At 50.6% G+C, this 23,852-nt stretch overlaps 1 protein-coding gene across 3 annotated transcripts in view; it reads left to right on the forward strand.

The window, feature by feature from the left end:
- The window catches only part of ASTN2 (astrotactin 2), an 855,221-nt gene that overhangs the window by 95,389 nt on the left and 735,980 nt on the right, over positions 1–23,852 (forward strand). For all 3 annotated transcript variants that reach the window (XM_036261816.1, XM_036261817.1, XM_036261818.1), the window contains exon 2: positions 20,799–20,986. In XM_036261816.1, the coding sequence (XP_036117709.1) occupies positions 20,799–20,986 (188 nt within the window). The remainder of the gene's footprint in view (positions 1–20,798; positions 20,987–23,852) is intronic.

Below are 23,852 nucleotides of genomic sequence, written 5' to 3' on the forward strand. Positions count from 1 at the left end.
TTCCAGCCAGCTGGTGCCAGCAGCCAGGGGCAGGTGAGCCGGGGCACGGCCTCGGTGGGTCCTCAGACACAAGGTAGCAGCAACTCAGTGACACTCCCAAGGTCAGCAGAAGGACTGGGAGAGGCAGGAGAGGATAGAACTTCCTCCCGTTGTGATTCTCTGCTCATTAATTTGATGAAAATGGACTGCACGCAGTCATGTTCCATACCAGCATTAGCGCATTTTCTCACACATTGGAAACTTTCCCCTAATGTATTAACAGCGAGAGAGAGAATCCTTAGGGGCAGAAGGGCTTTTCTTCTTACATTAATCATAGCTCATCTGTCCTGCGTGCTTCCCAGGGGCTGGAATTTTACACACTGTACCTCTTTCGATAAATACTGGCAGCTGCCCTTTTAAAGATGGGGAGACTGAGGGTCTCTTAGGGACTTGGCCTCCTAGGGACGAATAGGTGGAGCTGAGTTCCGCCTGGTGGTCTGGCTCCAGAGGCCCCTCTTGACCCTGCTATTCTGATCATAAGGGGCTGGGCATTGAGGCCCCTCTTGACCATGCTATTCTGATCATAAGGGGCTGGGCATTGAGGCCCCTCTTGACCATGCTATTCTGATCATAAGGGGGTGGGGCATTGAGGCCCCTCTTGACCATGCTATTCTGATCATAAGGGGCTGGGCATTGAGGCCCCTCTTGACCATGCTATTCTGATCATAAGGGGGTGGGGCATTGAGGCCCCTCTTGACCATGCTATTCTGATCATAAGGGGGTGGGGCATTGAGGCCCCTCTTGACCATGCTATTCTGATCATAAGGGGGTGGGGCATTGAGGGCCCTCTTGACCATGCTATTCTGATCATAAGGGGGTGGGGCATTGAGGCCCCTCTTGACCATGCTATTCTGATCATAAGGGGGTGGGGCATTGAGGCTCTTTGGATTTGTTGTTCTCCTCCAGGCAGGGAAGAGAAGAGTTTCATTAAGTGAGCATTTGTTCACCGAGTAAATATTAATGAGCACTTACTATGTGCCAGGCACTGGGCTAGGCTCCCAGGGGACACAGCATTGAATAAAGCAGGCAAATGTCGTACATCTTTGGAGCTGACTTTCTAGCATGTCTGTGTGTGCAATTAAAAATTAATACATCGGTAACGAATGAGGTCTATTTGAAGAACAGGTGGCCGGCCACCTGATTGCCTCGCTTGAACTTTTCTCTCACACGTTAGTTTCCCTGGGCATATTTCTGTTCCTCAGCTTTGGCATCTGTGAGACAGAGGGGTAGACGAGATGTCTGATCCCCAGGCTCTGGGATGCTGGGCTGGTTTGTGCTTCCTTTTGCTGCGGAAGCCAGGAAGGCTGTGGAGGATGATTACATGAGCTTTCACTTTGGACTGGGTTGGAGGAGCCAGAATGACTGGCATCTGCCTCTGGTGGAAAGTGGGGCCCTGAAAATCATTTCTGAATGGTCATGAGCAGGGTCTGCCAGAGATGATTTCATTAGGAGGATAAATTTAGAAATCAATTATAAGTATTCTGTTGTCTTCCTCTTGTCTTCTCGGAAAGTGGGTTGTTTTTTTTTTTTTTTTGTTTTTTTTTCGGATAAGCCTACCGTTTATTGAGGGCTCGTGTCTGTGCCTGATGCTCTGTTGGGCACTTTACATGCATTATCTCAGTGAAGCTCGCAGCATCTCTGTCTTAGGTTGGGTTTCGCAGAAGCAGACCCAGGGGTGAGGAGATGTGTGCAAGTCGTTTATTTGGGAGGTGCTCCCAGGAAGCACCAGTCGGACAGTGAGGCAGAGTGGGAAGCGGGCCGGGGAAGGGTGCAGAGCTGAGCAGGTGGCTGCTGTGGGCACCTGGGGCTCAGTCCCCTGGGGAGTACTGGAGGACAGAAGAGAACAAGCCCAGGACTGTCCTGAGCTGGGGCATTTATCCTCCACCTCACCTCCCATCTGTCACTGGCCAAGGGTCACCAGGTTGAGGGATGGGGGAACTCCCTGGTGTTTCTGGCTTGCCATGAATGAGGGTTAGGAAGGCATGGGAAGAGTGCAGCTCTCAACAGGAGGATGCCCTGTTGACCTGGATGGAAAGGTGCGTGCCAAGGAGGATGCGGGCAAGGCACAGACGGGGTCAGCTGCACACCCTGCCAAGTTAGCACCTTTTTGAACCTCATTCTCTTTGAGGGAACCGGGGCCCAGAAAGGGGTAATGTCAAAGACAGGACCAGCTGTAAAACTTGCAGGCCCATTGCGAAATGAAACTGTGAGGCCCTTTGTTCAAAAGGCTTTCAGATTTTCAAGACGGTGACAGCAGAGCCTTCAACTTAGCATGGTGGCCCTCTAAATGCTAGTCCCTGTGTGACTTCACAAGCCACGCACACTTGAAGCCACCCCTGGTCAAAGATCTCAGAGCTGGTAAGTGACCTCTGGAGTCACCGGCCTGCCGGTCTCCAACCCTGTCTTTTTAACAACACGTGGTGGCTGTGGGTGTTTTCAGAGGAGATTCCATGGGAAAGGACCCTGGATTGGTTTGAAAGGCTGTCCTGTTTTTTCCTTAGGTAAATCCCTTCCTCTGTCCAGGCTCATCTATGGAATAGGGTGCTAATGCTGATGCCCCAGGGGTGGAAGGGTTACCTTCCTTGTAGCACTTTCACCCGGGTGGAGGAGGGCAGCCCAGAGGCATCGCCCCTCTTAGACCTGCCTTCCTGCTTTCTGGGTCAGTGACTTCAGGGTGAGGATGCCTCATCTTGCAAGTGCACAGCCTGCTGAAAAGCGCACAGAAGAATGTCAGTCTTGGGGTCTGAAGGGCAGGTCCTGGACTCAGACATTTATTGCACAGTGACCTTGGCCAAGCTCTTCCGACCTTATCTTTGCTATCTCTGGATTATCTCTTAGGGTTCTTTCAGCCGTGTTATCCTGCACTAAATAGCCAATATTGTGGAAAATTGGCCACCCCAGATAGTAGGTGCAGCTGCAGGAGGGGCAGTAAGAATGCCCTGGGGAAGGACCGTGGAGTTAGGTAGAATGGATCTGAATGCTGCCGCCGCTGCTGAAATCCTGTGTGATTTCACTTAGTGTCTTCATTTCTCGGAGCCAAATAGATACGCATGTGTGTGTGTGTGTGTGTATACATAGGTGTGTGCATGTGTATATGCATAACATGCATGCATACATATGTGCATACACACAGGTGTGTGCATGCAGGTATATATATATGTATGCATGTGTGGCCATGTATATGTGTATATATGTGTACATGTGTATATATGCATGTGTGTGCGCCTACAGGTATATGTATGCATGTGTGGACATGTATATGTGTATGTGTTTATATATACATGTGTGTGTGTATACACACACATATAAATAACAGGGTGTTGTAACTCTCTTGAAAGGTAGTTGTGAGAATTATGTTGGAAAATGTGTGCCGTAGGCTCGTTGGACAATTCTTTTTTTTTTCTAATTTATTTATTTTTTTCCACATCTTTATTGTTGGATGTAAAATGTATTACAGATGTTCCACATTTTTCCCCCATTGATCCCCTCCTCCCCACTCCCGACCCCCTTCCACCTTTTCCCAAACTATTGTCCGTGTCCATTGGTTATGCATATAAGTTCTTTGGTTTATTTCTTCCCACCGACCCAACCCCTTTCCCTTTGAGGTTTGTCAGTCTAGCAATGAATTTGTGCTTCTTAATCCCTTCACCTTTTTCATCCATTCTCCCAACCCCCTTCCCAACTGGCAACACAAAATGTTCTCTGTATCTATGAGAATGTTCCTGTTCTTCCTGTTCATTTTGTTTGTAGATTCCATTGTTGATAGATATGTATTCATTGCCATTTTGTTTGTTCATACATTTTATCTTTTTCTTCAAAAAGACCCTTCATCATTTCATATAATAACGGTTTGGTAGTGATGAACTCCTTTAACTTTTTCTTGTCTGGGAAAGTTTTTATATGTCCATCGATTCTAAATGACAGCTTTGCAGGATAGAGTAATCTTGGTTGTAGGTTCTTGGTTTTCATCACTCTGAATATTTCTTGCCACTCCCTTCTGGCCTGCAAAGTTTCTTTTGAGAAATCAGCTGACAGCCTAATGGAAACTCCCTTGTAGGTAACTAGCAGCCTTTCTCTTGCTGTTTTTAAGATTCTCTCTTTGTCTTGAACCTTTTGCATTTTGATGATGATGTGTCTTGGTGTGGGCCTCTTGGGGTTCATCTTGTTTGGGACTCTCTGTGCTTCCTGGACTTGTATGTCTGTTTCCTTCTCCAAGTTAGGAAAGTTTTTTGCCATTATTGTTTCAAACAGGTTTTCGATTTCTTGTTCTCTCTCTTCTCCTTCCGGCACCCCCAAGATGCGAATGTTGGCACGCTTGAAGTTGTCCCAGAGGCTCCTTACACTATCCTCATTTTTTTGGATTCTTTTTTCTTTTTGCTGTTCTGATTGGGCGTTTTTTGCTTCCTTATAGTCCAAATCGATGGTTTGCTCCTTGGATTTACGTACTCTATTATTGAAGCTATGTAAATTATTCTTTATTTCAGTTAAAGCCTCCTTCGTTTCTAACTGTGCAGCGATCATTTCTGACTGGTCCTTTTTTATGCTCTTGAGGCCCTCACTGAGTTCATTGAGCATCCTTATAAGCAGTATTTTGAACTCAGCATCTGTTAGGTTGCTTATCTCCATTTCACTTAGTTCTTTTCTTGGGGTTTTGTTCTGTTCTTTCATTTGGGACCTGTTTCTTTGTATCCTCATTTTGGCTGCCTCCCTGTGTTTGTTTCTGTGTATTACTTAATGAGAGGTATGGGGCTCGCTGAGACCCAATGCTGCTCGTTTGAAAGAATTTAGGAAAAACCTGAAGCAGGATCCAAGACAGGCCAATCCTATGGTTAAGCAAGTAGCAACAGCTTGGGTGGGCCTGAAAGTTGTGTGGGGCGGGGTGGGGCGGGGCCTCAGGGAGTCACCAGGGCAGGGCTACCAGTGTGAGCCAGGTTGCTGGAGTCCCAGATATGGCAGCTGTCTGCCGCCCCAGGGAACGGCTCACCAAAGGAACAAAGGCCTCTTACAGCAAGTTTATCCCCGAGAAAGTCCCCTCTCCAGCCCTCGCTCCAGTGCCAAACAGCTCAGTTCTTCCCTGTATGTCTCTGGTTCCCCTCGAGCTGCCTCCCCTCCGAGCTTAGAGGGAGAGAGTCCGATAAGTCCGTGCGCGGGCCCTTTAAGGAGCTGCCTGGGGCTCCAGCCGCGTCAGCCTCCCTGAGCCTCAGTTCCCGCTGGTTTTTCCAGCCAGAAGTTATGGGGATTCTCTTCCTGGCACTGGAAACCTGAGCGGGGCGCCTGGTGTGGGGCGGGGACCCCTCAGTCCTCAGGAAGGACCTTCCCAGCCGCGGGAGCCTCCTGATTTTTATCCGCCACACTTGGGTGTGGGACCAGCCCGTCGCACCGCCGCACCGCTGCCGCCACCCCTCGCGCGCCCCTCCTACTGGTCTGGATGTAGCTGCTTTTTTTTTTAATTCCGTAGTTGTACGACTTCCATTCAGCTTGATTTCAGGCGGTTTTGGATGATGGTTGTTCTGTAGTTTTGTTGTAACTTGGATGTGGTTGTGGGAGAACGCGATACTGCGTTTCCCTACGCCGCCATCTTGACCGGAAGTCTTGTTGGACAATTCTTAATGCTCTTCGTTGTAAGCAGACTGGCAGGGGATAGGGGATGGAGGCGATGTTTTCATCTCTCATTGATTTAGAAATTAATTGTGCAAATATTTTAAAGTCATCTGGTCAAGATTTAACACGATCTATGAAATAGACACCGGCCCCGCTGGCCTAGGCATTCCCTGGTGAAGGTCCTCCCTGTCCCCTCGGTGTCAGCTGCATCTCTTCCAAGGCCCCGCACAGAGAGGGGCACAGAGCATGGTATTAGAGACAGATGAGCTCTACTGCGGTCAGGCTGCTCCTTACTCTCCGTTTGTTTTCTCTTCCTCCCGTCTTCCCAACCTTGTTTCATTCTCCTTCTTTACTCATTTCCTCCTTTTCTCACCTGAGCATTCTCTCCTTCCTTATCTCCTTATCCAGTTCGCTCCTGGGTCAGGCTGGGGCACTGCCTCCCCAGTGCACTGGGAGTCCTCAACAGAGTGAAAAACCTAAAGGTGCATTTGAAACAAGGAGGCTTCCAGAGACCAGCCAGTGACACGTGGCCGTCCAGCTTCCTTCCAGATTTAGCTGAGTCGAGGACGTGCTTTGGGGCAGGCCCACCTGAATTCAGATCTCCACTCCTGCTCCTTAGTAAGTGCAGCAGCGCCGCGGGCCTGGGCTGCTCCTCTGGGTGTCCCGGTGTCCTGGGTGCTCACGGCTCCCTTGAGTGTTCTGACGAGGAAATGAATTGCGGTGTGTGATGGTGCCGAGCACAGTGCGTGGCTATAAGGAGAGGGAAGGGACTATGGATGGGTTATTTTTGCTCCTGGATTCTGCTGCCTCCCTGTCCAGCGCACCGGCTTTCGCTTCCGGCACTGCTAGTCAACCCTGTGGGAAAGTCACCAGGCCTGCCCGGGGCCCTGCATCCGCGGGCCTCTTTCTGCCTGTGTCAGTCTGTCTTTTTCAAGGACATCAGGCTGAGGGGATGAAATAGCACATCAGTGGAATTTTTCCCCCATAACAAAAATCAGAAAGGATTAAGTGGATGGACAGCTCTGGAACAGAGACTTTTTTGCTCTCCCCTGCTCCACGGTGGCCTGTCAGTCATACCAGAGAAGAAGGAATAGATTTCAGAGGCTGTGGGAGAGGATTTTCTCTTTCTCCTTGAGTATAAATCCAGGCCTCTTGGAGGACACATCCAGAGATATCCCTGGGGCTCAAAGGAACAGTTCCGATGTCAGTTATGGGCCTGTGTGGGTGTGGACAAAAATGAGAGCTTGGGTATGTCCTTAGGCTAAATATGCCCGTATCTGTACGCATTAGCATGTCTGAGCACATATGTGGATTTCTGCTCATGAATGCAGCCATCTATGCATCAAGACATGCGTGTGAGTTTGAACATGCAGAATGGAGCATGCATGGCGGTGTGCAAATGGGGTGAACCAGGTGAACACACTGTGAGTGTGTGCATGTGTGAAGGCCCTGCGTATGCATGTCACTACTATGTTGTCAAAGTGTCCACATGTGTATGTGTTTATGTCCATGTACTTACCTATTTATTTATGTCAGGGAATACATGGATGTGTATGCATGCAGAATACCCACGATTCTCATGTAAGGCAGGTAGCAGTTTTGCAAAATGGACATGTGAGTCTAATGTAACACCGTGTAGACACACTATAACGTGTCCATATTCATACGTGAACACATCAATCTGTGTACTCATGCAGGTACATGAGACAGTGTGAACACAAATGTTTGCATGGGCAGGGAGGTGCGGATGTGTTCCTGGCATTACACAGACGCGTAGATTCACGAGGAGGCATGTGTCTATGAGCTGACTGTACTTGGGGAGCACACACATATAAACAGGTATGCTCCTTGTGCAAACTTGACTTCCTGTGTACCTGTGACCCCTCTGATGTGATTCCCTTGTGTATTCTCTAGAAATGATATATCCTTCCCTCCTCTCTACCCCTAGCCCAGCACCCTCTCCTGTCCCTTCTCTGCCACTGGTCACCATCTGTGCCCTAATTGGACTGAATGGTGTGGAGTCACAAGTCCAAAGGGCCCTGTAACCATCCCCCCACTGGCCCAGGGCTCTGTGCCCCGAGCTGCGTTATAAAGAAGGGTGATGGAGCCGAGGCTGCGTCACGTCAGGGCGGCTGTGAACAGGCGTGGGGCTCATTTAAGGAGTATACGGGCCGATTATGCTCCCCGAACTGTGCAGTTGGAGCCAGTCAGTACTGCTCACTCTCTCAGCTCGGGGCCACGGAGGTTCTGATTAGCAGGAGGAGCTGCTGATGGAAATACGGCGACGCCCACCCTGGGGAAATTTTCGGGATTCGTTTTGTTCTGTTCTGTATTGTCCATTGAGCCGCGACTCTGAGTTGGTGAGGCAGCAAGGGAGACCAGGCCTTTCGTTTGAAGAAGGTCGGAGACTCGGGGAGCAGATGGTAGGTGAGGTGTGAAATAACAAAAGGGATGATTACAATATGGTGTGGGACGAGGCACACTAGTGCAGGGGATGAGCCACACAGCAGGGGCACCCAGCCCGCCTCGCGGGGAGGGAGGCTTCACAGAGGAGGGGACGTCTGCACTGTTCTCTGAGTTAGCCTTGCTGCATAACAACACCCCCCAAAACTTTGTGGCCTAGAACAGTTGTTTAGCTCCCCATTCCGTGGGCTGGTAGTTCAGACTGACCTTTGTTGAGTGGTTCTGCTGGTCTCGGCGGATCTCCGTGGGCTCTGTCGTGAGTCTGTGGTTAGCTGGCCGTGTTTGGGAGCTGACGACCTCTCACGTGGCTGGTGGCTAGCAGCAGGCTTTGACTGGGGTGACATGGGCAAACGGGCCATGCTTCTCTCGTCATCCAGAAGGCCAGCCCGGACTTCTTCACATGACAGTATCGGGGTTCACAAGAGAAGCCAGAGAGAACAAGCCCTGCTACACAAACACTTTGCTGGTCTGCACTTGTACCATTTTTGACTTTGTCCCTTTGGCCAAAGAAAGGCATGCGGCCAACTTGGATTCCAGGGGAGAAGAAACAGACTCACCTGTTGATGGGGCGTCTGCAGTGTCAAGTACGCTGCAGTAGATGCAAGGAGAAGAGCTGTCGACGGCTGAGATGGCCTGCTCACAGCTGAGCTCTGAAGATGAAGAGTCAAGCAGGCAAAAAAGAGTGGGGAGATCAGCCCCTGTAGGGAGACCGGCGCGGACAGAGCGTGGAGTTCTGCTTCTAAAGGCAGGGGAACAGTGGGGAGGCGGCACTGCAGGAGACACAGGCAACGCTCAGGATGGTTCTTGTCATGGTTTGACCACAGCGAACGCCATTTGATCCAGGTTGCTGCTGTTCTCGCGGAAGCTGCGCGGAGCTGTGAAGTGGGAGGGGGCAAGCGGGCCCATCTTTTCTCAGGCTGAGAGACCTGCCCCTGGCTCCTCCCACGTCTGGGTCTATTTCAGCCACTGCGCCCCAATAATCCCATCTGTGAAATTGCAACAGGGAGTCTCCTCTCTTGGGCTTCTCTGTATTAAGCTAGGGTCAGCCCATATGTATTAAGCATCTGCTAAATGATGGGCTGGTGAGCTGGGAAGACGTGGAGACCTGCCAGACCTCAGAAGAGGGAAGGGGGCTTTGGGGGCCGAACTCTCCAGAGGGGTCACGTCAGTTGGCCGTGGGAAGGTAGGTGAAGTCCGAGTGTGCAGAAGAGGAGGTCAGGGCCTTCCAGGCCGGAGGCCCCACCTGGACGGAGACTTGGAAGCTGGAATGAAGCCTGGGGCCCGTGGGCTGTGGTTCGGAGTCCAGAGGCAGTGGGGTCAGTCCGGGGTCTGGCATTGTGATGAATTCATCATGTGAAGTTATTCCTCCAAGCCTGCCCTGCCCCACCCGGCCACAAAGAGCTGGTGGGGTCCGCGGCAGGTGTGTGCACTCTCCTAGTCTCTGCGCGGCTGCTGGTTTTCACAGGTTTCCTTTTCCTCCCTCACCCACAGCCCTGCCTGGTGCCTTGCTCTCCCAACTCATCCCATTTATTAGCTGTCAGGTTTGAACCCAAGTGTGCGACACTCAGAAGTGGAACCTCTGTGTTAAGGTGAGGGTGGCGGGGATTAACAAGTCAGGCTCAGCAACGGAGACATAAGGATCCATCTCAGTAGGATCTTCCGGAGAGGCTAGGGGAGCCCTCGATAATGAGGGGACTCTGCACCCTCCCCTCTGCTTCCCTCTGCTGCTCAATCCTTTTAGGAGTCGGGGAGGTTCCATCCCTCACCTCTGTCCCTGCTTCCTGTAAATTCTTGTCTCTTATGCCCTTGTAATTTTTGGAGAGTTCTGAACTATGAGGCTGTGTGACTTGGGGTGAGCTGCCACCCCTCTCTGGACTTCATTTTCCTGACCAGGGAAATGGTGGATTAGATCACTGATCCCCATCCCTTTATCTCTCTTTCTATTGTGATTTTCTTTGATTCCAGGCCATAGACAATAGGGATGGTTTAAAAAGGGTAGGGGGACACGGGGGGCCAGATGATAAGGACTAAGAGATGTTTTTCCAACTGAATTATGAAGTTTTGTGTCTGTGACCTCTGCCTTCCTTTTCTCTGTGGAATTCTCTGTCATTTCCCATTACTCCCCAAACCACGTGATTCTTCCTGTCTTGACAGCGGGGAGATAGGAAAAGTGATGAGAAGACAGACAGCTGACAAGGAGGTGCCTAGGCTCCCCGCTGTGCCAGGCTCCTTCCAGCACGCATCTCCCGTAATGCTCAAGCCACCGTACGGGACGGCTGTGTGCCTTCCACTGTCCGTACGAGGCAGGTGGCCTCAGAGAGCCGACCCAGCTTGTTAAAGGTCACCCACCCCGTGAAGTACAGCGAGGAGCCAAGTGCTCTTCAAAGTGCATTTGCCATAAGACAGGGTGCTTCAGACCCCTCGCTCCCAGGAGAAATTGCATCTTAAGACAGAGGGAGCAACCCTTAACCCTAGCAAATGACCTTGCGGGGATGAAGGACGAAGAGCATCTAAGGACCCGGGAGGATGCCTGTCCTGGTACTTGAGCACATTCCCCAGTGTGGACCTGACCCCCTAGTCTTTTCCTTTCAAATGTGAATCTCCTGTCTCGGCCCAGTAAAGACAATGGGGAGAACACAGGATTTGGAGTCGGGAAACCAGAGCTCGAATTCATGCTCTGCCCCCTACTGGATGGAAGAGCTCAGGGAAGCCCAGTCGCCTGTTGAGACCTGAGATATCTCAGCTGAGAAATGGGTGTTCTGTTCTCCATCCTGCCCACGTGGGGTTTCCACGAAGGCTAACCGAGACCGTGAATGAAAGGCCCCCTAGCCTAGTGCCTGGCACATAGGTCGGCATTGGTGAAAGTTCATCTCTGTCTGCATCTTTTGGGTGATCCCTTCGTCCCTTGCCAGCCAGCTGCTGTACAGTGAGAGAGAGAGCAGGAGAAAAAGCCGTGCACGTTTGGATGGATTTAAAAAGGAGAAGGAGAAGAGAAACTGCTAACACAGAGAAACCAAGGGCGCACAGTGAAGCTAAATGACAAAGAAAGACCAGGCGCAAAACGCAGCGTGAAGGGAGAGGGATAGTTCAGGGGAGAATAACTAGGAGCAATGAGAATCAGTTCCATCAACCCTCCATCTATTTTCAAATCTAATCTAAAACGATATGCTTTTCTCCCTTGCCAATATCTCTTAATTCTTCTGTTCCCCTCCCTTATTTAATCAGGCATAACTGTATTATTTATCTCCACCAAACGGCTGGGGAAAACCGTTCTGTGTAAAAGACGCAGTTCCCGAAGGAGGTGGGAAGGGGCAGGTTGGAGGCACAGGCAGAGAGAAGAACTGACAGACGGGGGTGGGGCTGGAGGGGTCTGAGGGACCCCTGGGACATTCTTCTCCATGTCTGCTGCTGCGGGGCCTTGCTGACACAGCCCCCACCACCCTGCACTCCCTGTTCCCTCCCAGGCGACCGCCCGCACCCAGCACCACCGTGATGTCATCCTGTGGGCACTTAACCTGGCTGACATCAGGATCTCTTAGATTTATGGAGTGTCCAGTTATAGACTCCGCCGGCTCGCCCCGTCCAAGCCCCTGATGAAGGAGGAGCATGGGTTCGCTCCTCACGCCTGTTCCTAACTCTCCATCCAGCCTCTCTCGTGGCCAGCCCACACGATTGTTTCCTCTGCTGATTTCCCCTTTTTTTGCTCTCCTAGATCGAGATTTTCTTGAGGGCAGAGAACTTATAAAATATGCATTGAGCGATGCATTTATTCAACAAATATTTGAGCACCTACTGCATGCTAAGCACTGAGGATAGCAATTACCGGGACAGACACAGTCTTCTGCTGCGGATGAATTAATGAATGATTAAATGGATGGACGCATTCAATGGAAGCCGAAGCGAGGGGGAAATACTGCGGCTGCTTAGGGGGAACTCAGGGAAATCCAGACTGGGATGCAAGGCCGCGAGGGCAGCCATCACATTTAATGTTCCATCTGATCTAGCCACACTTTAGACAGAAGATGAATATTTATGGGAGGTATATTGTTGAATGATGGGGTTAGTGGTTGCATTTGTTTTTTGGGACTTTGCATAGTTCCAGGCATACTGCTAGGTATGGCCTTATTTTCTCTCGATACTAAGTTAGATGTGATGTAAATAGGACAGATCATGACACCCCCCCCCCAAAAAAAAACACGTTTTATATAACAGGGAAGAAAATCACAGATGCTCTGTGATTTGTCCTCAGGTAAACCAGCTAGTCGGTACAGAGATACCACAAAAATCTAGGCTTCAGACTCCAAATTCAGTGTTCTTTTCACTAACCCAAGATATGAGATTATTGATTATGTCAGAGAGACTGGGATATATCCATTCATCCATCTGTTCATCCATCTGTCCATCCATCCATCTCATCATTTTAATGTATGGCACCAGCCTCCAAACTAGGGCTCGATCAGATGGCGTGAAGGAGTCACAAGTGGCACCTGGCTCTCTTTGTCATGCTGGGAGGCAGCTCCCAGGTAGGCAGTGGTAGCCACTTCTTCTCTGTATTTGCCAGTGGCATCCTCCCACTACCCTTCTGCACCTTCCTGCCGTGTGACAGTCCCCCATCTGAAGAGCCCTATGTCACAGGCTGCCTGTTGAAATCTTGCCCGTCCTTTACGGCTCCACCATCCTTTAAGATCCGTCCAGAAGTCATCTCTCCTCTACGCTTCCTACGTCCTACTTGGATTTACACATATTTACATCATGCTTTTTCTCCATCCCTTGAACTGAACTCCTGAGGATGGAATCCCTCAGTGCCAGGTCTCAGAAAAGGTTGGTTGACAATATGAACCTTTAAAGTGAGCGTGTGTTTGCGTCCGCTATAGAGGCAATATCTATTCTCGGTAAAAAGAAAAGTAGAAAAACATGGAATCAGACCGTGATTAAAATCACCTCTGATCCCCCCGTTTATAGTCTCCTTCCTGTTGCTCCAGTGTATTTCTTTCTAGTTGTATGTACACATGCTCATGTCTAAACAGAGTCTGAAGATTGTCTGTTTTCTCCATCAATATTCTCTCTCTGTTCGTGAGAATGCGAACTCCTTGAAGCTCAGGTTCGTTCTCTCCCTTCGCAGTCCCCAGGACACGTCAGTTAGGGTTGTGACACGGGGACACAGCCTCCATTGCCATCCTCGGTTGTCGTCTCTTCTCTATTCCCTGGAGATGCCCATCTGAATTCACATGTGCAGACGGCCCAGTTCAACTCACCAACCATTTACACGCCCTTCTAGACCCTGTGTTTGGTCACTGTGTCAGGCCCTAGCTTCACAGTGGCTCTGATGTGTCCCTGCACTGGAGTCCAGTGAGAGAGAGCACCATATAAACAGGTCATTTGAACACAGGTAAATGCCAACACCAAGACGGTGGTCAAACAGGATGCTGTAACAGTGTATGGGAATCCTATGTAACAAATGCCATGGATGAATGCTTACTGAGGATCAAGATTAATGCTGAAAGTTAAATTGTCTGTACCATCTCATTAAATTCTCACAACCCCATGGGCCAGGTTCTATTATTTATTTAGTCATTTGGCAGATGAGGAAACTGAGGCACACCGTAGCTAAAATGCGTGTCCAAAGGCACACAGCCCGAACGCAGCAGAGTTGGGGTTGCAATTCATGTGGTTGGTCTCCCGCATCTGTGGTCTTAGGCAACATGCATAAAGCAACACTTGGCTGACACGGGGGTCAGGGAAGTCTTCCAGGGCAGGGGATGGGGTTCCGTAGGGACGGTTATTCCAGAGGCTGGAGAAACGTCTTCAAAGACGTGGAACCAGGGAATAGCATAGTGTATGTGGGGATCCCAGAAATACTTGATCAGATTTAACGTAGAAGTGCGAGGAAAGGAATGAAGAGAGGTGGGGTGGGGAAGAAAAACAGGGGCCAGGTTTGAGAAGTTAGGTTTATTCTGAGGGGAATCAGGAGCCCTTGACATGATTTGAGCAAACGTTTGACATGGCCAGATTTAGAAACGATCCATTTACTCCTGCTGGTCATTGGAAGGACTGTTGGGAGGAAGGAAGCCTGGAGGCAGGGATACAGTGGGGCCTTCTGGATAGTCTTGCCCCTCAGCTCCGCCCTCCCTGCTCTGTGCCCTGGAAAGCCGGCCCGTATCACCCTGGGGCACTTGGTTGGATCGACCTGTGCAAGCCCCCAGTAAGAGATCAGCAGGGAGAGGGGGAATGAGGTCGGAGTGTTATTATCCCACTACCTGCGTGGTAGCTGGGTCAAGGCCACTGCTCCTGTAGCTGCCTCTTCCTACAATAGGGGCTCTTTCAGAGTCTTATAAACACCCTCTCCTCCCCTTCCCCCTCAGGTCTAGGGTGGGACAGCCCCTTGCTGAGACCAACCTTGAGATGCTTCATCATGGGTTTGCCTTGCCCCTGCCTGTGCTGATTAATTTTGTATGTTACCTTGACCGGGCTAAGAGGTGTCCAAGGAGCTGGTAGAACAGTGTTTCTGGATATGTCTGCGAGGGTGTTTCCGGAAGAGATGAGCGTTTCAATCAGTAGACCAAGGTAAAGGGAGGGGCTTCATCAATATAGGTGGGCATCATTCAATTCAGGAGGAGCCGAAGAGAACCAAAAGGTGAAGGGCGAGCACATCAGCTCTCGGCTTGAGCCAGGACATCCATCTTCTCCTGCCCTGGGGCATCAGCACCCCGGGTTCTGGACTGTTGGACAGACTGGGACTGGGACTGACACCTCTAGCCCCCTGGTCCTCAGGCCTTCGGGTGCGGGTGGGACCGCACCATTGGCTTTCCTGGGTCTCCTGCTTGAAGATGCAGATTGTGGGGCTCCTTAGCCTCCATAAGCATGTGAGTCAACCCCTCATAATAGTCTCTTTCCATGTATCTACATATGTCCTATTGATTCTGTTTCTCTGGAGGAGCCTGACTAATACGCTTCCCAAACCTTTGTAAATAGTCCCATCTTTAAACACTTCCCAAAGCCCTCCTGACTGTGCTCCCCACACACACCAGTGACAGCCATTGGAAGTAGTCTAGGAGAGTTGATAAAGGTCTGCATTCAGGCGGCCCTCACGGAGATGAAACCGAGAACGTGTTTTCAGATATGCAGTCAAACCTCCCTTCTCGGAAGTCTCCCATCTCCAGTAATTTGGTTCTGGACCAAGTTGTTCATGGAAAAAAATGTCTCCATTGTGGAACAGAATTTTGGTTTTCAACCAGACAAACCCTTTCATGGGGATGCCACAGCATGACAACCGACAAGTGTCTCTCAGGCAACACACAAAGGAGAGAATTTTTTTGTTTGGGCCAAATGGATGATTAGCACAATTTTAAAACACAAAGAGGCCATCAAGAATGCTAATGTGGCTAAGGGTGGGAAAGTGCTCACAGAACAACAGTCGCAGGCAATTGAAGAGGTAGAAAAATTGTTGTTGATTGGGATAAATGAAAAGCAGTTAGCGGTGATAGCATTTCGGAGGCAGCGATATGTGGGAAATTCATTTAAGGCTAGTGGGGGCTGGTTCCATAAATTGAAGAAAAGAAGTGTTTATTTGTAGATTAAACAGTGCCTCAGACGTGTGCTGTATATGTGAAAGGTTAAAACAGGGAATCATTTGGGGGTCTGGAACAGATTAATTCAATTTATATTATTTCTAATGGGAAAAAAAATACTCGGATTTTGAACAAATCGTTTCCTGAGCAGCCTTCCAGAATGAATTAAGTTCTAGAACCGGGGTTCCTCTGAACGTCCCAAGCCTCCTTGGCAGGACTGCTGCACGGAGGTGGCCACCATGAATGCTAGAACAGCTCAGGGCCAGGGGGTTGGGGCAATGACACTGTTACCAACTGTCCCAACTCTTTCTAGGCAGTGAGTTCATCTCACATCACGTCTGCTCCGGCTAACCAGGCAAAGACCATTTGCAAACTCATTAGAAGCACTCTCTGGCCTTCTGCAAATAATAGGCTGGAGGGTCAGCTGGTGCTGTGGAATCAGAAGGCGGGTTAGGTAGCCGCTTGGGAGATGTTACGAAGATGGCTGGTGACAGAAGAGCTGCTTATTTTCATAATGACCTTCAGGAATTAAATAAAAACACAATGAGTGCCATAGATTAGGAAGAACAAGCCAATTAAAGCCACAACATGCCTTTGGGAATTTTTTATTTCTTTTCCAGGAGGCTGAAAGGCATGTGTGGCTGCCCGGGCAGGATGGCAGTCTACCCAGAATCACCAATGAGGGCTGATCCTCTGGCTTGGCTTTAGCAGGGTGGTTGAGGGGATGTGAGCCTATTGAATATTTTACGAGTTGCGGCCCATGGGGGGAGAACTGTGAAAGGTGACAAGGCAGTCCCTATGTTTCTTTATGACTCCGATATGAAGTCAAGCTCTTCGTGGTGGGAGGGAAGCAGGCTCTGCAATCAGCCTGCAGCCGGAAGGCATGGCGCACCATTTCCCCCACTTTAATATCTGCTGTTTCATTTTATATTCATCATGTCAGCATAATCCGCCTTTATGGGAATCGTCTTGGTTCCCGACCAAATGTGTTTAGTCCCCCTTTTGCTTTAAGTTTGATTGTAATATGACTTGAAAAATTTAATGAAATGTTTATATGGAAGGACTAGGGGAAGAGGAAAGGGAAAATGCAATTGGAAAATCAATCAGCAGGGACTTTCAAGAGCTGGCTTTGGTTATGCTCCTGTTTCCTTGACCTATCTGTAATGGACACAGGCCTGGCTCTCTGATCAAGTGTACTCTGCTGATCTCCTCCTGCATGTGGAATCAAACACACTGTCACCAACATTCTAAAGCCCGAGCTCTGTGTCTGAACTGCATTTTCAACCTGATGTTTTGCTGCACTCCTATTTAAACATGTGGCTTCACGGCCCTGGGACACCCAGCCTCTCAGCCCACGTCTATCCCTCCTTCTTGCCACAGAAGGCCAACAATATGCCCATCCTCTGCAACACTCATACCACCATGTTTCTGGAGTAGTTCTTGCTCACCAAGCTAGGAGACTCTGGCCCCACCTTTGAGTTCCCAGTGGATCTTTACTTACTCTTTCTTTAATTCTCTAATGAGGCTTAATACTACCTTCCCTCATTTTATTATGATATGTGTAAGTACTTGTGTATGTATACCAGAAATACAGTAATTATTTAGTGAGCACTTACTATGTGTCAGACATGCATGTTTCCCGCTCTACTGGCGAGACAGGCATGAAACATATTCAAGAAAATACATAAGGTGACTTTCTCATAGTGACGAGTGCTGTAGAAAGTTATTGTAGAAAGGGTCTAATGGGGAGTGGATGGGTGCGGAGTCCTTAGCTGAGAGCGGCATGGCCTCTCTGTGCAGGACTCAGTTGGACCGAGAGATGAATGCTGAGAAGCCAGCTTGCAAGCTCTGGTTGGAGAGTTCCAGACAGACCAGACAGAAAGTTCCTATGCCCTGAGACAGGAGGCAGCCTGGCCTGTTTGAGGGACAGTTGTAAGTCCTGCAGGGCTGGAGCACAGGATGAGGGGACCTTGGTAGGAGGTGGGTCAGAATAATTCACAGTGTCCTGGGCCACATTAAATGGAGGGTGTGCACATGTGTGGACAGTGACCTGGGGAAGGGGTCGTTGGTAGGATTTATTCTGCTAAAGGACTCTGAGCTTCCTGAAGGCAAGGCTGTATTTCTTTTCACGTCATATTCTGAGCTACTAAGCTGACTGCAGTTGAAAAGTTCCTTAATAAAGTGTGTTGAATGAATAAAGAAACAAACATATGGATGAGTGAATGCATGCATGCATACATGCATGCATGCATGAATGAATGAATGAACAAGGCCTTATGTTTCCGCCAAGGCAAGTTTCTCTTTGAGGTCTCATGCCCCTCCTTCCCACTCCAACAACAGTTTCTTTCCTTTGTAATAGAGTAGGTCCAGAGCTGTTCTCTGTGATTCAGTATTTACTGTGTTTCACACACTGTTATTATCATTTAACTTTTGCTGTCTGCTGACTGTGCACTCATCGCCACAGCAGACAAAGAGCTCAATCTAGTTTTGGTTCATGGGCTAATTTAGTCAAAGAAAAGGAGATGTTGTAAGAGCAACTGGCCTCGTAGACATGATGCAGACTGGAAACCTAGCTGGGTACAAACTCACCAGTGACCTTAAGCAAGTCACAAACCCTCTGCGAACCTGTTTTCTCATCTGAACATGGGGAGGCCAAGCCTCTTTAATGGTGGGGTTTCAGGCACAGGCTGGGGTAGAGATCGAGCAGTAAGAAATGCAGATTTTAGCAAGAATTCCTGCACTTACTCTGCCTCTGTCTATACCAGGCTGTGTCAGCCAGATGTGGCCTGCCCTGGGGCTTTCTGTTGGTGCCATTCCAGGGACTTTTAGCACAATAAGTGCCCAGCCACTCGGTGGCACATGGTTCCAACTTCTTGAGCTGCTGAATGCGCGAGACAGGTATTTCCAGAGGCAACTCGCAGCCTTGGGTTCCCTGGGCCTCTGATCCTGGGCTTTTATGCACTGAGAGAAAAGTGAGTGAGGTCCTGAGCGAGGCCGTCTACCGTAATGCCTTCACCATGCCCTGTCCCAGCTGGCTGGCCGCCGGAGGAACCACTGCCAGGCCTCAGCGGCTGAGGCTAGGAGGTGGGTGGGGGGGAGAGAAGGTGCTGGGGTGGGACTTTCACAGAGGGCACACCTAGCCCATCTCCTATCCCGGGGCCGCACGGTGACCTCTCCGGGTCCTTTAGGGCCATGTTCTAGGAGCTGATGCACTCTTGTGATTACCTCTGCACCGTTCAACTCTTGGTGCAGCTACGGAAACCCAAACAAGTTTGCGCTTGGACTAATAACTCACCATGTCCCGTCACTTGGTGGTGTACCTAGAATGAGGCGGGAGGCCACCGACGGTTCAGAGCAGGGGTGGCCCGGGCGGACTTCTGCTGTGGCCGATTCCTCCGGCTTCCGGTTGAGAGTAGACAGGAGAGGTGGAGGTGGAAGGGAGTCAAGTGCAGACGCCCTGGGTAAGCCAGGCAGGAGAGGGGCGCCCCGCCCCGCTGGCTGCAGTGTGGGAGCTGAGACGGCGGGACCGTGGGCGGCTCTGAAGGACTTCCTGCTGGACTGGCCGGGAGTGGGAGAGCACGCAGGCAGTCAAGGGCGCTCAAGGTTGTTTTCAGAGAAGCTGAAGAGTAAATAAGATCCCAGCTCCGTGAATAATAATGATAATAAATATTAATAGCTAACTTTTTATAGCACTTAGTAAGTGCCAGGTGCTCTTTCTCTGAGGGCTTTGATTTGTGAGCCTCAAGGAGTTAGAGGCTATTGGGAAAGGATGAGATGAGAATCATACAGTAGAAATTGGTGGACAAACATCATCTCATGTCTTCAAAGCAACTCCTTTGCATTCGGGGTCACCAGGTATAACGCGGGCTGCAGGGGGGCATGGGGAGAGCTGATTGGATAAGAATTTCTAATTCAGCTTCCACATCAGCCCCCCTCAAGCATGTGTGTGTGTGTGTGTGTGTGTGTGTGTGTGTATGCATGTGCAAGCACACACACATCTGTGTATATAAAGTCTTCAGGGGCTGTAGGAATACTGCCTCTAGGTCAGATTTCATGCCTTGGGAAGAAAGTTCAAAGTTCAAAGCCTCAGACGCAATTAAGGCTACATGTCTACTGATGGCTGGCCTATGTCTCCTGTAGGACCTGATTACCCTCCAAGAACACCACTACCCTTCCCTTTTATCTGTGTGACAACGGCCAGGCCTTGCCTTTCTAGGCCATTTCCAAGGACACGTCCCTTGAGTCTACAGAACTATGAAAAGACTGTGATCCCAGAGCAAGGACCCTTTTGGTACCTGATGCCATCACCCTTCTTAACGAGAGGGTATGTAGGTATGACTACATTGAATGGAAATTCAGTTCTATGTTGACTTTATATAGGTATAAAGTCTGCCCAGAGGGAAAAACAGCATAGAGGTAGGAGGTAGGAACTTCACGTCAGGTGACTTTGCAACTTCGTAGACAGTGCTAACTTTCCGTTGGTTCTGTATGAGAACACGCGCGGGGCAGGGGCTTTGCAAGGGTTCTCCAGCCTGGAAACCTTCGTGCCAGCACCCCGTGCTTGGGCGTGCAGGACACACACTGCCCAAGAGTGAGCTGCTGGGCGTGGAGCAGTGGAAAGAGGCCCAGGACAGCCCACTTGCCCAGCTCCGTTCCCGCAGAGGAGGAGCCTGAGCTCCTGGCCGGCCGTCCTCTGGGGCGGCTCCAGCTCCAGGTCCCGCTGTCCTGCCGCGAGCACTTCCAGCTCAGCGGCCGACAAACCACTGTCTCAGCAGCATCCTCCCTTCTTCCTGGTCTGTGGCCTCAGGAAAACACGAGCACTTTGACCCGCTGGCTGAGTTTGATTTCGTTGTTGGCGTAGGAGGAATCACCTTAGCGTGCATGGTGCTATGAAAACGGGCACCAGACAGACCTGGGTTCAAATCTCGCCCCTGCCGCTCTGTTGCTTGGGAGGAATCTTGGCGCCCGCTGAGCCATCTGTACATGGAAGTGATTGCCCATGGCGCAGAGGTCTGATGGGAGGGCAGGCATCCTGGTACAAAGCGTCCGAATAGGTGCGGCTTCTCCCCTCCCCGGAGCTGCGGGGCCAGGCCTGCCGCTCACCCGCACTCGGGTCTTGTCTTGCAGAGATGTCGGGCACGGCGGCGGACATCTCGCTGGTGCACTGGAGGCAGCAGTGGCTGGAGAACGGCACTCTGTACTTCCACGTGTCCATGAGCAGCTCCGGGCAGCTGGCCCGGGCCACCGCCCCCACGCTCGAGGAGCCCTCGGAGATCGTGGAGGGGCAGACGCACATCCTCCACGTTTCTGTGATGGTGAGTGAGTGGGAAGGGCGGGCTGGGAGACGGGAGGGCGAGGTGGAGAGAGGGTGGAGGGGGTGGGGGAGGGCAGCAGATAGTGGAGAGAGCCGGCCGCGTGCAAGGGGTGAGCGTGGTAAAGAGAAGGTCAGATGGATTCCGTGGTGTCACCTGGACGGATGCGTACCCATCCATCATGTGTCAGCTGTGACAAACTAATTGTGCTTCGGAGAAGAAAATACAGGGTCTTCAACTCCTCGGCCTTTTGGCTGACATCTCTGGGAATAGCTGTTTAACATCTGTCATGCACTTGGCCTGCTTTGCCGAGGGCTGAGGTTCAGTGCTCCAAACGCAGCTGGCCTTTCCAAGAATGGCTGACCCAACAAAGCCGGAATGGGGCTGCCCTTTCCCAAGTGCCCTTGATGTGCCAGGGGCTTTAACCCTCACGGCACCCCCTGCAGCGTAGACACCAGCCGGTGCTGGCCCCTGGAGTTGGGCGGGGCATAGAAGTGCCACTGCACACGGAAGCCCCTCACTGTGAATACTATCAAGTGGGCGGACACTTCCTCAAGGTCACACAGCTCGTAAGAGAGGGACGTGCTCTTCGAACCCAAGTATGTCTGGCTAAGAAGCCTGAACCATGTTCTCTGCACTTTCTCAGCGTGAGGACTTAGTGCCTGTCTGCTATGTATCAGGCACTGTGCTGGACACCTCTACTGACATTGTCTCATTGTGTTCCCACCAGGAACGCGTACGGTCCGGTGTGCCCCCCATACTGAGCACAGAGGGGTGGAGTGGCCTCCCCCTCTGTTGGCTCCATAATCTGGAACTCTCTGCATCTGTGGCCTCTCAGTGAAGGCTCCTAGGGTGAAATCATGTGCATGGTAATTAACGGTTTCTTTAAACAGCTGTAATCATCGACTTTGCAAGGTAGATGAGAAAAGACAAATCCATATGCAGAGTGCTCAGGGCCCAGCTGGCCAGAGAAGAGATCCGATCAGAGCTGTAGCTCGGCCCCTGACAGTGCTTCTCAGCCGCAGCCTCTCTTACGTGGTGTTCTCCTTCAGCACAGCTCCGCCAGGCGTGTGAGGGGAGGGGGCAGGACTCCCAGCCTGTGTGAGGAAGGCCTGGCTCGGAGGTGAGGTGAGGGGCATGAGGCCACCTAACCAACAAGGCTACCACCCCCTCTCCCTTTCCTCCTTCTGCTCAACATTCCTCAGGTTTTGTGGAGAGTCTACCATGGAGCAGATCTTTGCTTTGGGTCTTTGTTCTCCTGGTCCCTCTTCAACTAACACTGTGCTTTAGGCATTCCTATTAGGCCTGAGTAAGAGCTTGGAAGTTTTCTGTTTTTGGAAAAAACACATGCAAACCCCAGCGAGACAGCAATGTTAATTTTGGACCTAACGCGCGCTCATCACGTGGAGGAACAAATCAAGGCCTTTGTGTTATTCGTGGAATGAGTGTGATAGACTTTTCCCATCTATATATTTAGCAAATGATGCAGCCACACGTCAAGCCAAGTGGGTGCATGCATGCTGGCTTCGAGGTGCAACTCTGTATGCACCATCTCAGGGCACTGGCTGAGTTCCTCACGGAGCAGGGGCACCACGAAATGCTCAGGAGGGCTGAGGGGACACGCCCTCCCTTCTTGTAACATTGGAAAGAAAGACTCAGTTTGGACTAATCTGTAGTCAGCAGTTTATGTGTTCCAGCACAGCATTTACTTACATGCATTCCTGCCATAACCCAGTGGCCTAGATAGTACCATCTCAACTCTACATGGTCCTGAGCGGGCTGTCTGTCCCCAGGTCCAGTGGGAGCTCCATGAAATCAGACTGTTTCAGTGAGGACTGTAGGTGGTCCTCACTTTTCTGTCCGCTCTGTGCGATCAACTTGGAAAGGAGAACTCACTGAGACCCCGATGTCTCTGGAGTTCTCTGTGATGTAGGATGTGGCTGCCCATGGAGACCACACGGAGGTTGGCACACTCCAGGCCCTCCCTGCCTGTGTGCTCAAGTGGCCCACGGCCACCACTTTGTGGTTCCACCAAAATCTGCATCTTTCCTGCCCTTAGCTTACCCCCAGGAGACAGAGTCATACCCAGGAAACTGAACTCCAAGGCCTCCATGGGTGGCAGCCCAGCCTCTCACGGGTGGGACACACTCAGAGGACTCTGCCTCCCATCTCGAGTCAGGGTGACGTGGAGGTTATGAGCACGGGTTTCAGAGTCCACCTTCCGAGATGTAAAGTCTGCCTCTTACTCAACACTGTGAGTCGTCTGGGCAAAGTAGTCAACCCCACTTGCCTTGTTTTTGACATCTATAAATGAGGGCTATCCTAACACTTACTGTGTAGGTACACCAGATATTTTGATCAGAGGAATTTGTGCATAAGAGCACTAGCTGTTATTATTAGCGCACTTTCATTATTGAGACATGCTGATGTATTATATCTTTTCATTTCATGGATGGATAAACTGAGGTCCAAATACAGGTTAGGACATGTCCGGGATCTCCCAGCAAGTCTGCAGGGCTTCGCCTGGAGAATAGGCCTCTCCGCGGCTCCGACTCCGTCCTTTCTGGCCACAGACAGTTCAGCAAGAATAAGAGTGTTTGCTCCTCCCTTCGCCCCAAGCCATATACAGAATGACTGTGGCTTGGATCTGTCTCCCCATTCCACAGATGAGAAACCGGAGACTCTGAGTTTAACTGACTCGACTAGAGCTGTGTGGCTACCCAAAGTACCAAGATTCCAAACTCATGTCTCATGGCTACTCACGAGACCATGACTCTCACTTGGTCAGATTTCACATTGTTTTCATCTTTGGTGAAGATCTGAGATCGTTTGTGAGAAGACCCGGATCATGCAGTCAAATCTCAAAGAA

The sequence above is a fragment of the Molossus molossus genome, unplaced genomic scaffold (assembly GCF_014108415.1).
Source record: "Molossus molossus isolate mMolMol1 unplaced genomic scaffold, mMolMol1.p scaffold_m16_p_14, whole genome shotgun sequence".
Taxonomy (NCBI): domain Eukaryota; kingdom Metazoa; phylum Chordata; class Mammalia; order Chiroptera; family Molossidae; genus Molossus; species Molossus molossus.